At 39.2% G+C, this 14678-nt stretch overlaps 1 protein-coding gene across 3 annotated transcripts in view; it reads right to left on the minus strand.

Annotated features, from left to right (window-relative positions):
• Nucleotides 1–312: 312 nt before the first annotated feature.
• inaE (inactivation no afterpotential E) overlaps nucleotides 313–14678 on the minus strand; it is a 202120-nt gene continuing 187754 nt past the window's right edge. Inside the window, exons 11-15 of one of the 3 annotated variants that reach the window (XM_090165719.1) lie at nucleotides 12095–12237; nucleotides 11888–12029; nucleotides 5717–5934; nucleotides 4347–4479; nucleotides 313–2800 (exon numbers count right to left, since the gene is read on the minus strand). In XM_090165719.1, the coding sequence (XP_090021845.1) occupies nucleotides 1508–2800; nucleotides 4347–4479; nucleotides 5717–5934; nucleotides 11888–12029; nucleotides 12095–12237 (1929 nt within the window). In that variant the 3' untranslated portion in view covers nucleotides 313–1507. Of the gene's footprint in view, nucleotides 2801–4346; nucleotides 4480–5716; nucleotides 6001–11887; nucleotides 12030–12094; nucleotides 12238–14678 lie in introns of all 3 variants that reach the window. The other 2 variants (XM_090165718.1, XM_090165717.1) reach the window with 2 other exon arrangements.

Raw genomic sequence — 14678 nt, forward strand, 5'->3', positions numbered from 1 at the left:
GTCGCTATGTGACATCGTCTGCTCTTGCGAAACCAGTTACAGTGTTGCCATATTTGAAAAACGAAAATATCCCTCTCATTACGTAACCCATAGAAATCCGACTCCAATGCTGAAAGTTTTACCTGTACGCCATCGGCTACTAAAGTTGAGGAAAAAAGTCTAAATATTTATTTTAGGGTACTCATAATAATTATAAAAATGCCCTAAGATATGCATGAAATAAAACACGGTTTGTTTATCAATTAATTTTATTCTTGAATATCATGGAACTATATTTTCTGAATAAGGCTTACGTTCCAAAATCTTTTTAAATCTTTGTACAATTTTTAATTGGCAGTTTGATAAATTAAAACCGGTAGTACAATTCACATTTCGAGATAATGTAATGTAATAATTACAATTACACTGGTAGATGCTTGGCTTGTAAATATTTTAATATAACAGATTTAAATAGCCTGCGTAATATTTGGCAAATAATACAAAATCGTTATCAAAAGTTTTAGCGATTAAATTAATTTTTGGCTTCATAATTTGTACTTATTTTAAAAAATACCCATAATTGGAAGGAATCATTAATAATATCAGAAGTATATAATATAATTCCTGCTAATGTTTTTCGCTTGAAACATGTACTTTCTCAGGCTACCATATATTATAGTTTCCATGCTGAAGCGAAGTAATAAGAGCGGAAATTTTTGGCCGTAATGCAGTGTATGCATCCGCGGTTTGGCGGGAAAATAGCTCCTGTTCAAAGCTGCCTCGGTCTTGCGAAGGTACAGTCCCGATCAAAAGTTTCTGGCCGTTTTCTCTTGGCAGCCATCTAAGAACAACAAACACAACGCCCCACACAAGGAGAACGCAACCCGTCAAAAGTCGTGGATTTTCTTGTGTACATTTTTCATTGGCTAGACGCTCATTCGGCTCTCTACCTAAAATAGAAATTAAACGGCCAAAAACTTTTGTTCGGGACTGTACACGTTTTTATGGCCTAGTAAGATATATTTTATATTTCTGACAATATATATAAATTATCAATGTATAAATTTAAAATAAAAAATAGTTAAAAAATATATACCGTATTGAATACTCATATAGAACATTGAAAATTTTCTTTTAAGAAACAATTTGACTAAAAACTTTGATCTGTTACATTGTCTCTTGGAAACTTAGCAGGCGAATTTCAAAATACTAGTAATTTTTTCAACCGAATATGTAAATATATGTAAATATATTTCTCAGTAAGGAAGCACCATCAGTGACGTCATTCGATAGTCTGACGGATGATCTTGCAAACGACGTCATAATTTATTTTTCTACTTCCCCAACAGTGCTTCCGGACTGTAAAATCTCAATTGAATCGATATGAACAACAATGAAAGATTTGATTAATTGTTCAATTCGTTAACTATCAACCTTGATTCAAATAAAAATCACACATTGACAATATATTAAAAAAAGATTTGTTCTTCGCTGTTACTAGAATGTAGATGGGGCGTAAAACGTTCTACTATAAATTACTTTCGGTGGGTGGAAGCTTATCTACATCGTCCGGAATACTCAAGGGTTTATGCCCGTTGTCGAAACTAATCCGCCTATATACAGTCCTAGGTGGCGCTAAAGGAGGCGAACCGTCCAAATCTTCGCAGTCCGTTTCGTAAACCAAGTCGTCATCTTTCAAGCGCGAGAAGTCCATTTCTTCTCGTGATTTTCGCAAATCGCCACGCCGTCTGTCCATCAGTTCCAAAGACCTCAAAAACACTTCGGAAGTGGAATGTTCTAAAGGTGGAGGGGAGGACTGGGGGCTTTGTATAAACGCGTTACTAGAGTACATGTACACGTGGTTGCCATACTCTTGTTGCTGGCTGCTGTATTCGGGGTACGTGGGGACAAAGGAGTCACCGGAATTATAAACGCTATCCGTGGACTCTTCGCGCACCATATCTTCGCTGTCTTGACTACCACTCAGTTCGAACGTGACTCTTTTAGGTTCGCGCGGCGTAAACGTCCTATCAGAGGCCCGCTCCGTACTACTGCTCGCGTAATTGCTATCCACCTCGAATTTCACCACCCCGCTTTCTAAATTCAGACTTAGTTGCGACGGGTCGCACTGCCTCGTCCGTTCCACGTTGGGTTCCGGTTCGAGCGTCACTTCCGCCACCATTTGATGCCCGCTCAAACTCAGTTTGGAATTGACAGCACTCGGATCCAACAAGCGAGGAAGGCAGACGACTCCACCTTCCGAGTGTTCCGCGTCGATCATTTCGGTTTGCGCGGGAGCGTTTGTAGATGGCGTTGTTTTGGGTAAAACCGCGGGTGATTGCGCGATCGTTTCCATCATGGGAACACCGCCCCACGAAAGCCTCGTGCCGCCGTTGCTAAGCCTTTGACAACTACCTTTCGAAGATATACTAGAAACGTCGGACAGAGTTTCGGGGGAAGCGATAGGAGCGTAACCTATGAAACTGTCATGAAGGAGAGTCATTCGTTTTCCGGCTTCGATGGTTACGGTTGGAATGATCATTGGTGATTTAGGAGAGCGCGGCTGGTCGGAGGAACCAGCGGCGTCCCATTTGAAATGGGATATGGGTTTCAAACGGTTCGGAGTTTCGGCTTGCACCATGGTGTCCTGGGCTAGGGCGTCCGGTTGTAGGTCGGTGAAACTGGTTTCGAGAACGAGTCTGTGAGGTGGCGTCCGGTCCATGTTGGAGTCCAGCGTGTCGGCGCTATGGCTCAGAAGCTGCCGGCGTTCAACTTCGGTTAGGTTTCGTTGAGGTTTAATGGGACCGGTGTTAATTAGGAGCTGTGATAGTGGCGGGGGAGGGGCGAAGGAATGGATGAATGGAGTCGTTTTGCTCAAATCAGGAAATTATATACGTATACACTAGGAATGTCTAAGGAAGACTGTGGTGGCCCTGATGATTGCCATAGAAACGGGCGTGGTTTACGTACTAGATTTTTTGCCTTGGGTAATAGCTTAGCTGATTATTATTATTATTATTATTATTATTACTACACCATAAACTGGGCGCGATTTGTCACTACGCCTTGACTCGAATACAAGCTAAGTTGCCATTTTCCAAGTGTTTACATATATAATTTACCGTTAATATCATGAGTACATAAGTTAATATGAGTACACGGGTCCACAGTGGCGCACCCAGAATTTTTTTATAAAACATTTTAAGGAAGAGTTTGTATTGTTAAGCAAAGAACGTTTTATTAAGTCTTCTTCTTCCTGGTAGGGGGTACCCCCCACCCCTGGGTGCGCCAGTGGGGTCCAGTCGAGTTTATTAGATAAATAACTTCAACAGTGTTAAATATGAAAAATTAAAAAGGCTGAGCCTAACCTGTCTATCAGTCTAACACTAACTGAACCCCATACGAATAGGCTCGTTCATAAATGACGTCACAAATACAACATCGCTATTCGAAGCTTGCTCGTGGGTGTGGCTTGTGTTCGTTACCATGGTAACGAGTATAGGTCGGCCATGACATTAAGACGCCAATGGTGGTCACGTGATTATTTCGCTGGATTGTGTGGCGTTTAACCTCGTGATCTGTGACGTCGAATTAATGTCATGGCGGCCGTTTCAAGGCGGGGCTTAGCTATGACGTATGCCTACGACGCTACGAGCAAGCACCCAAAACAACTTTTGTCGGTGAAATTGTCAGTACATTAGTTTCCGTCCAGCTGAGTTCATAGTTTGAAAACATGATTCTTGGTTCAACTTTAGTTTTCACACTATGAAATTTGATGGTTGAAAATAATTGCGTAGTGTGAAAAACGCTGTAGCACGGGTTATATATTTACGCAGGTTGTACTACTTCGGCTCGGAGATGGACGCGTATGAGCTGCTCCAGCGTTTAGAGAATTTGAAAATTTCTACTTCGCGCCTACAGCGCCGGCTTGTGTACAGTTTCTGAACTATAATCAACTATTGTTAAAATAATATTTATATTTATATTATAAATGGAGCGCCACCTATATTTTAAATTTAAATGTATCGTAGATAATTAATAAATTTTTAAATGCATGTTATCAAATTATAAATACGGTAGCTCATTTGTGTATTTATAATTAAAATTTATAAAACTTTAATTTATAATAAATTAATTAGTACTGTTTATATACATTAGAGGGCGTACCAGTAGCGTAGTAGAAAACAGGGTTGACTGTCAGAAGAACTTAAGAGTCTCAAAAAGCTAGCACGTATGAAGGTACAAGTAGCCTAACCTGTGTAAATATATAAACCGTGTCTGTAGTGATGGTAAAATAAGACTTCGCACTTTACGTTAAAAGTATATTACCCTGACGTGACAACAATTAAAACCTTATGACAACGAACCTTTTCTAAGGCGTCCAAAACTTTGTCGGGCATGTGATCTTGGATCATGACGGGGGAGATCAGCACTTCGTCGAAGGACGTGTTATCTGCAAGGATGGCCTGGTACACTGGCTCGCTCTTCTTCATGAAACGCCTAAGAATTCAAGGTTAAGTATTGAAGTATTGGGAATGTTATCACTATCTATTTGAATTAGTGCCGTCCAGCAATCACTTCACTATAAATGTGGTATCGGTCAGAGTGTATATGGCCTGCGTAGCTACACACTTAACCTACTACATTTCCAGGTTTTCCCTGACCAAATTGTAAAATTTTCCCTGACCATTTTTGTAGAATAAAAGAATGGTTTGAGGTAAATTTTGCCTGATTTCTTTTGGGGTCATTTTAAAATTCCCATACTTTTTGGGACCATTGTCAAATTTATTAATTTTTCCCTGACATTTTGGAATCATTTTCAAATTCCTTGATTTTTCCCTGACATTTTGGAATCATTTTCAAATTCCCTGACTTTCCACAGACCTTTTGGAATCATTTTCAAATTCCCTGACTTTTCCAGGTCGACTAGAAAATACATAACAATCTTTACAAAGCAAGCCAACTAAAACAGTGGTGCCCATGGTTTATTTATAAAGTCGAAATAATAATAACAATAATAATAAACATCTAGGTTAATACCATAGTCACCACACTAGATCCAAGTCATCAAGCGGTTTTAATGCCTTTAGTTCATCTGGCCGGGTTACATTGCGTAGGAGGGTGGTCACGGTGGTGACTAGCCCTTCATGCCACCCGAGCCAACAGCTCCCTACACTTACTATTTCCGTTAACCTCAACAACTTTTTATGGAAGGGGAAACCGAAGAACTCGGGAAAACCCCTCTACCCAGTGGGGAGAGATCTTGCAAACTCAACGCGGAACAAATAGCTCCGAGTTTTCACCCAGGTCCCCCGGCTGGAATCGAACCCAGATCCTCTTTTTGGGAGGTGAAAGTGCTAACCGAAGACTTCTTGTCCGTAATACGTCAACCCACTTTTTCCACGATTGCAAAGAGAGGGCGCAGCGATAGTTTTCAATCGCGAATTCTAAAAACAAAGACTAAACAAACCAACGCGAGTTATATTTTTAGTAGCGAAGTACCTTCGCAAAATTAATGGTCAGATTAAAAACGAATTATCATTAATGGAAAAAGAGTCAGAGGTCAAAACTAAAAAGAAGGAATTAATGGGATGAAACAATTAATTTTCCAGCAGGAAAGCGTTTCAGCAGGGGCTATTACCTGTCAACATGGTTTCGGGATTTATGACAGCGCGTGGCGGAATGGGCGGCGCTGGGTGGCGAAAAGGAAGGCTACTAAAATGACGTATGGACTCACTCTTTATTGGTGGGGTGGTTCCTAACGATGTGGATGATTTTGCCGGGCGGGTAGAGCGGTTGATGGACAGTCAGAGCGATCGACGAGTCGCTGGGGTGCGAACTGACGTCACGAATCTCCGACCTGTCGGAGAAGTTGGCTCCGGAGTCACTGGCGTCGATCATCTCCTCTTCGTTCTCCGGGCAGCAGCACAGAACCCCGCTGAAGATGATCTTCCACTGAATGGCGACGGAGGAAGACGGGGTTGAACGAAAAAATAAATCAAAGATGGCGCTCGTACAAAACTACAATTGTACCAAAATCAAACATTGACTATATACAATGACAATAGGCGAAACTATAAAGTAAATTGGGTCTTAACCAACTTGTTGAAATGGGAAAACAAAATCACGTGACTACCATATCACAGCCAACTTCGATTCGGTAACTCGTGTTCATAGTTGGCCGTGCGACGGTAAAGAAAAAAATATTCCTTCCAGATACTGCAGACAGCTAATTAACTTCCACCTTTTTATTACAAAATGTTTTAAATAATAATAATAATAATATAATTTAGATGAATTGATCAAAATTTATATCTCCATTAGCAAAAGAAAATGAAAAATAGTTCGTATTTCTTAGGATAGATGGCGCTGTAATTCTCCACAAAGTCACGTGATTACCATTTTTTCAGCCCCCCCTGGACTTTATAGTTTCGCCTATTGATCCTGCCAATTATAGTTGGCTTTTAAATGCTACGGCACGGTCAACAACGGGTTAAATGTATCCCGTTAAATCAACGAACCCGATCGAGTCATTCATAAATTGGGTGTCCGTGGCCTGATTATTCGTGGCCTCGGTAGTCCAATGGTAGTGGCGTGCCAACCACGGGGCAGCGGGAGCGACTTGCCCCACTTCAAATTCACAGCGGGGGCGCTGCCCTATTACTTTTTACCAGGGCATACTTTGCACAGAGGTGTAGTTCACTCAGATTACTTATTTGCCAACCTGAGAGGCCGAAAAAACACGCAACACCCTTGTGATTTGTTCTCTATCTCTCGTCATTATTTCGGACGCAGCCTATTGAACAAGGTATGTGCTTATAACATTGTTTTTGACCCGCTCTCGTAAAAACGTCCGCATGCCCCTGTCCAATGGTAGTGGACCACACTGAACTGGGCCTTTGCGCGAGTTAATGATAGACTTATTGTAAAAGGCGTGGAATTTTGGGGTAGGTACATTTGTTCGAATTTCAATCGTCCGAACGGTGGAACAAATGTTCGAATTTCATTCGTCCGAACCACCGAAATAACAAATGTTTCAATTGTTCGAATTGGACAACTTGTTTGTTTCATTCGTCCGAATCGGTAGCATCACTTGTCCGAATTCTGTCGCTAAATTAGTATTTCTTATTGCTGTTTTTTTTGGTCCGGATTTTTTTTAGTGCAAGAATTAAAAATAAAAAACTACATTGTAAATATCGTTGTTTGTTCAAGTTGTTTTTTCTTAATTGCTGCTATATCTATATATTGTATATTTTACTTCATATTCATATTGCGTTGAATGTTGTGGATATTTTAGGTTAGGTTAGGTTCACGTTAATGTTACTATTTTCTTATATTGACAATAGGCCAAAACTATTCGCTCGCTTTGGGACGAAAAGAGTACACCTTTTACCCCAAACTACCAACTTCTTCCATACAATAACAACCAAAAGTATTTTGAAGTTGCTCGCTGTTTCCTAAAAATTACTCCAAAACAAGCGAATAGTTTTCACCTAATATTTAAAAAAACAACCAATTCCTAATGTTCGAAAAAACGGACAAACGATTATTCGAACAAATGAAATTCGCCAGTAAAGTTAACATAAATTGAACGACTAAATCACCAACAAAAGTTGTGATAAATTTTTCGGGCAAATGAAATACGTTTTCGGACATACGATCCTGTTTTCCGGCATTCGGACAAATGATCATTCGGACATTTGTACCACCGTTCGGACGAATGAAATTCGAACAAATGTACCCAAATCGACGGCGTTGGGATGGTAATCCAAAGGTTGTAGGTTCGATTTCCGCTCGAGATAATAAGATTTTTCACAAAAACTGTGGTATGGAAACATGCGCAGAAGTATTCCTTGATTAAAAGAAACTTCTATAAAAGACTATACACACTCTTTTACGCGCGTATAGGTCTTTTAAAAAAATCATCCCCACTGTCATGACTTTGATGACAGCTTTGGCAGCATAACGATAAACAGGTTGTAAGTCAAGTTGCGCTAACATGTGGCGTCACTGGCCCTGGACAGAATACCCCCAGACAACCATTAGTTGGGGATAGTTAGACGGTGGTCACCCTCATCGCGTATTTATATTATTAAAAAGAGCAAAGGAGGTATAAGATAATTTCTATTCGAGACAAGGCTTAATGTGGACTAGGAGCCGACTCTAGCTCTCTAGCTTAGCACGTCGTGGGCAAAATCTTCGCGGAAGCCCACACCAGTTAAATCAGATCTTCTTTAGAGTATACTACTATACATGTATTTACATGTTTTTACCATAGAGTAACCCACTCACATAGAGTGGAAGGCTAAGGCGCGAAAGAAACAAGTTGACCCAAGGGCGTATTTAAGGGGGGGGGGTTGAGGGTTCACCCCCCCGAAATGCTGATGACCGGGGGGGGGGGGGGGGGTGCCTAATAAAAATAAGTTAAACTTCCGTCTTGAAATTTACCCTCATGTACAATATGTGGATAAAAAAGTTTATACTCTTAAAAATTTAAAAACAACACCATCGCTCCTCGGACTATATTTACTCAACCATCGAAAATAAGTTGGCCCGTTAGGATCAATATTTAATGCGCTTCCATAGGGCCTTCCACTCTATGCCCCAAAAAAAGCAAAAATGCGCGAAAAATTCATCCCACAAGACAGTCTTCAATCAAAAGTTCTTCAAACAAAAATCTTTAAGACATAAACCTGTTAGGACCTTTCAGAATTCCTCAGTTTGGTGAAATCTCAGCCTCAGGATCCCAACACATTATTATTCATACGAAACAAGCGAGGCTAGGGGGGGAAGACCGCTTCGCAGACGGAAAGGGTTTATCTTGTAGGAAATAAACTATTATGATGCACGCCGTACTGACCTTTTTCATAGCGCCCCTAATAGTCGAGACGAAACCTAAGCAAAATCCCCGGTTCCACAATTAGCATCGCCCGTCCGCGCTCCAACCGAGAGAATCGCGAAATATTTCTATCCAAATACAAAACACGTGCGTAAAAATGTCAGATGACCCGCATTCCGTCGTCTGCAGTGAGGCTTTTGGAATTTTAATAGGGTTTAGATTATTCAGTAATTAATAATTGTATTGGAATGAAAATGAAAGAGTAATGATTTAATTTATTTAAATAGGAAGTTCGCTTTAATGTTTTTGCATTTATAGTTTGTGTGAAGGTTTAAATAGATTATAAATTTAAAAATGCCTAGTCAAAATGGAAATAAAGGTGTAAGCTTTGACGACAGTGACGAGCTATGAAGGCTAGGCCTAACGTTGTCCGCTAGTATTGTGCACGTGTTTAGTATTTGGATAGAAATCTTTCTAATACTTAACACTACGGAGCTACAAGCGGCGCTGCTGTAAAAGCACCAAGCACGCCATTTGGTTTCGAGTCCAGTAATTATTCGTCCAAGGTGGAGGTGTCATTTAAAGGTCGAACATTGAACTTGAGGTGGAAGAACCACAGAAAAACCAATGGGTTTCCCGACAAACACTACCCATGGCGGATGGGTGTGGCTGTGTAGGATAAATTTTGGTCTTCCTAATTTCTTCAATATTTTTAAGTCAATAACGTTTTCATATCTTCAATATTTTTAAGTCAATAACGTTTTCATATCTTCAATATTTTTAAGTCAATAACGTTTTCATATATTCGATATTTTTAAGTCAATAACGTTTTCATATCTTCAATATTTTTAAGTCAATAACGTTTTCATATCTTCAATATTTTTAAGTCAATAACGTTTTCATATCTTCAATATTTTTAAGTCAATAACGTTTTCATATCTTCAATATTTTTAAGTCAATAACGTTTTCATATCTTCAATATTTTTAAGTCAATAACGTTTTCATATATTCGATATTTTTAAGTCAATAACGTTTTCATATATTCGATATTTTAAAGTCAATAACGTTTTTATATCTTCAGTCTTTTTAGTCAATAACGTTTTTATATCTTCAGTCTTTTTAGTCAATAACGTTTTTATATCTTCAGTCTTTTTAGTCAACAAAAGAGACTAATTCTAACTAATTTTTAGTTTCCAGCTTATAGAATATGACTAAGCTAAAGCAAGTGTCGGCTCGAAGTTAATTAGCCCTTTATTCAACAGATGTCGCTAGCATCGAAATCAAAACAAGATACTTAAGCTACATTTTGACCCAAAAGGCGGGACATAAAAGTACCCCTCTCGTTGATTAGCTCGTTTGTAAATTTGTCAATAACTTAAATTATATTAATTTTTAACAAAATACTTAATATGGGATATATAAATTAAGTTAAAGTCCGTTAAGTAGAGTATAATTATAATACTCTACAATGGTTCTCTGACGACGTTATTGTTTCGTTACAATGAATTTTAGCTTCCTTTTCCATTAATAGATGGCACCACGCTCTCCAGTAAAGTCGGTTTTTAGAAGAATCGGATAGATTCATTGCCATCTCTAATAACAAGGGCCTTATCATAATACAGGTGGCAATGATAGAGCCGACTGTTGCTTTAAGACGATTTTGAGTGTTTTTCCTGCAATCCTCCTCACAGTCTGCCAGCATGCTCCTCCCCTTAATTTTCAATCAAATCAGCCAGATATCTCATTGGTTCCCCGAAACTGACGTCTTCCGACGTGATCGAACGGCACGCACGTGACGTTTTTCATCCCACGCTATTGAAAAGGTTACCATGGAAACGAAATCACGTGATCGCGAAGCACGAGCTAGACTATAGATTGGCCAAGCCAGACACGCGCGAGAAGTTATCATTAATTTACTTCATATCCGGTGAACAAGGTTTCATTAAAGAAAATGCTTTTAAGGCATGATTATGTTACATATTTATGTTACCAATAAACATATTATTAGTTTTATAAGACACAAAGCAAGCGTCGGCTTGACGTCAAGTAGCTCTATTTTCAACAGATGTCGCTATCGTCGACATCAAAACAAGATGCTTCAGCCACATTTTGACCCGAAATGCGATAATTATAGGTACCCCTCACGTTGATTGGATCGTTTGTAAATTGGTCAATAACATACATTACAGCAATTATAAACAATATTTTTTACATGGGATATATAATTTAGGTTTAAGTCCACTGAATAGTGTATAAGTTGTTTAAATATAATACTCTACAATGGCTCTCTGGCGACTTTATCATTTGGCTATTTTGTATTTAACTTCCTTGGACATTAATATATGGCACCACGTTCTCCATTATTTGGTGTGGAACACCAACGTTTGCAGCTCTGGCCGCTCTTGCCTTTGGCTTTAGAAATGTTTGGCGCCTCTGTACAAGGAAATTGGTTAAATTGAAGGGGTCTTCCACAAAGATTGCTTTGCAGGTTATATTCCCTTTAAAGTCGCTTTTTTCCGAATAATCAGATAGATTCATGCCATCTCTAATAACAGGGGCCTTTCCATAATACCGGTGGCAATGATAGACAGTTGCTTTAAATTAGACCTATTTATTAAAAAAAAATTACTAATTTGGATAATTGACGCTTCGACAACAGAGTGGCGCTGCAGTCGATTCATTTTAGCGAAGTGCAGTGTGCACTCTCGTAGTGTCTTTTTTCCATTATTTTACTGCTACGCGACTCTCTGGCGAAATGTAGTTGAAGCGTGACCACGAAGAAATACGACCAGAAACTGAAAACGGCGCGAGGGAATTGAAGTCTAGTAAGGAAACGTTTTGTCACTCATCAATCATGATTCCTAGAGATGGCCCCGCCGTTATCTTCAAAAAACCATATATAATGGATCATTTGAAGACAGCCAAGACACCCACACACTGGAGGTGGCGCCATCTAGGCGTAGCCCCAAAAACGAACGACAATTTCGTGATTTTATTTTAACGATTGGACTTGAAAGTTTACTTTTTCCTTAACGTTTTCTCATTCGCCACTATGTCAATAATCGTTACCTTTGGATCGACACTCCTTTTAATGGCGTTGATGAGGTCCGAACGCAGTGTCTCCATCTGGTGGAGACCGATTCGAGGCACGACATCTTTACCAAGCACCACTGACGTAATAAAGGTTTTGGAATATTCCACCGCCGGTAAACTGAATAAAATAGTAGATAATTAAATATTTAAAGTTTCCAAAAAGACGCGAAAAGAATATCATACCTTAGTAAACCGCCTGGTGGCGAATACGCGTAGCACAATAAATTGGGATACTCCTGTCGCAATAGTATGGCCAAGATGGCGGCGGCTCCCGCTCCCAGCGAATGACCGACTAGAACCAGGTCGTAAGACTGACTTCCTTTGTCCTAGTGAAAAAAATAAACATTCCAAAATCATATTACCAGGATTTTATACAAGCATACACTTGGAATTTCGAAGGAAGTCTGTGGAAATGGGCGCGGTTCGTAGAATAGAAGTTCATTTACATAATTTAATTTGCATTGTGTAACCGCCTAAAAATGTGAATTTATCCGTAACTATATCAATTTATTAAAGAACATTTATAAACGCTGTAAGAACTTCAGTGAAATAGAAAAAGGGGGTTTTTTCAATTCATTTTCTGGTAATTTGTGAATTAGCGTGAAGCACTTTCTGCGACGGCGCCTATCCTATGAATTTGAAAATGAATGAAGTTAAAACGAACCACGGGTATGGACTGCTTGCCACCACCCTCCTACGCATTGTAACCCGGCTTGATGACTTATTATTATTTTTTTATTATTTTATTGCAAATGGGTATAAAATTAGCGGATAAGTAGATTAGTCCATAATGAAAAGCGATAAAAAATATAAAACAGGAACAAATTTGAAGATAGGTCTTCGAGCAAACATAAAGACGCGAAACTCAGACCAAATAGATCTTCGAGTGAAAAACTAAATAAGGCGAGGGGTCGGACACTTGCCATTATTTTGTACGGGATTTCGTAGAGGTTTTGGCGATTTTATCATTACTTTTTGAAGTGATTTTGGGATTTCAATGTTAATTTACCATAGAGAGAGTTAAAAGATTTTGCGATATTAGACAAACTGTACGGGATTTTGGTAAATGTCCGACCCCTCGAAATAAGGTTTAGGCTTAGTTTCTCTTTTCGCTGTAACAGTCGCAAGTCAGATTTCCTGCACTGTACTGATGAGTCCCAAAATAGGACGAAACCGGTCTACCGTTAGAATTTCCGGCTATTTTATTTAGTTTTGGATTCGAAAAATCCATTTGGTTCGAGTTTCGCGTCTTTATGTTTGCTCGAAGACCTATTGGTACGAGCTCTTAGTAAGTTTTTAAATATCTTCAAATTTGTTTAGGGTTTAGCTTTTTTATCCCTTTTCATTATTTACTAATCTACTTATTCACGCATTTTATCATCCTTTGAAAATGAAGTTTTACGTTGTACATTCGACGTAGCGCCATCTCTACGCGGTTGGGTCAACTATATTCTAATTTTGCCTCAGTAGCTTTAAATGCATAGAGATGGCGCGACGCGTAAATAGTTTCTACTCCGAGGGAGAGGATACAGCGGCCCTCCAACCAATGCTCTCAACCCGCATGGATTAACAATAACTCACAGGGATAGTTCTCTTCGAAAATAAGTTTGATTCAAACGCCATCGGTCCTAGCGGGTTAAATCAGAACTAGGCCTAAGCGGAAACGATTCAATTCGGTGAGCAGACGGGCAGTTTATTTGGCGCCGCGAAATCTAATGAATTTTTTGCATCGCGTTTCTGTTTTTGGTACTTCAAATATTTTCATCAGGTAAAATTTTTTTTGATAATAATAATAATAGAATACCATAACTGTTTTACTGAAAATCGCCATTTTTAAAAACCATATTAAAAAACGATAGTGTCGATTTCAGACACGAGATGGCGTTACTATTTCCGGATTTGAATCGTTTTTGGGGCGGAAAGTGGGGAGTGTAGGACTGTAAGAAGGGAAGAGTTTGTAGCAAACGTATTTTTGGCTGGCAATGATAGTTCTATGTAAGAGAACTATCCCTGTGAGTTATTGTTAATCCATGCAACCCGTTTACTACTCCTGTAGGTTTTAGTCCTCCAAGGCGTAAGCCACGCCCATTTCTCCAGGTGCATTCACGACAACATGGCAATGGAGCCTTATCCATTCCAAGTGTATAAGTATATTATTTCCCAATATTGCGCATTGGCGGATCCAGGATTTTTCCAATAGAGGCTAGACTATGAAAAATGGGCCCCCAACCCCATGCAATGACCAAAGTATATACAATTAAAGCAAGTGTCGGCTCGACGTGATGTAGCTCTTTTTTCAACAGATGTCGCTAGCGTCGAAATCAAAACCAGATACTTACTCTACATTTTGACCCAAAAGGCGGGACATAAAGGACCCCTCGCGTTGATTGGCTCGTTTGTAAATTTGACGATAACTTAAATTATTGTAATTTTTAACAATATATTTTATATGACATATATAATTTAGATTAAAGTCCACTAAGTAGGGTATAAGTTGTCTAATTATAATAAATATAAATGGTTCTATGACGACGTTATTGTTTCGCTATTTTGAATTTTAGCTTCCTTTTTTCATTAATAGATGGCACCACGTTCTCCAGTAAAGTCGTTTTTTTCGGAGAATCGGATTAATTCATTGGCATCTCTAATAACAAGGGTCTTATCATAATACAGGTGGCAATGATTGAGCCGACTGTGGCTTTAAAGTAAAGCAGGGTACACGAAAACAAATGTTTGTCTTGAGCTCGCGCGTTTTTGGAGAAATACC

The sequence above is a fragment of the Leiobunum rupestre genome, chromosome 2, assembly GCF_980474605.1.
Source record: "Leiobunum rupestre chromosome 2, qqLeiRupe1.1.hap1, whole genome shotgun sequence".
Lineage (NCBI taxonomy): Eukaryota > Metazoa > Arthropoda > Arachnida > Opiliones > Sclerosomatidae > Leiobunum > Leiobunum rupestre.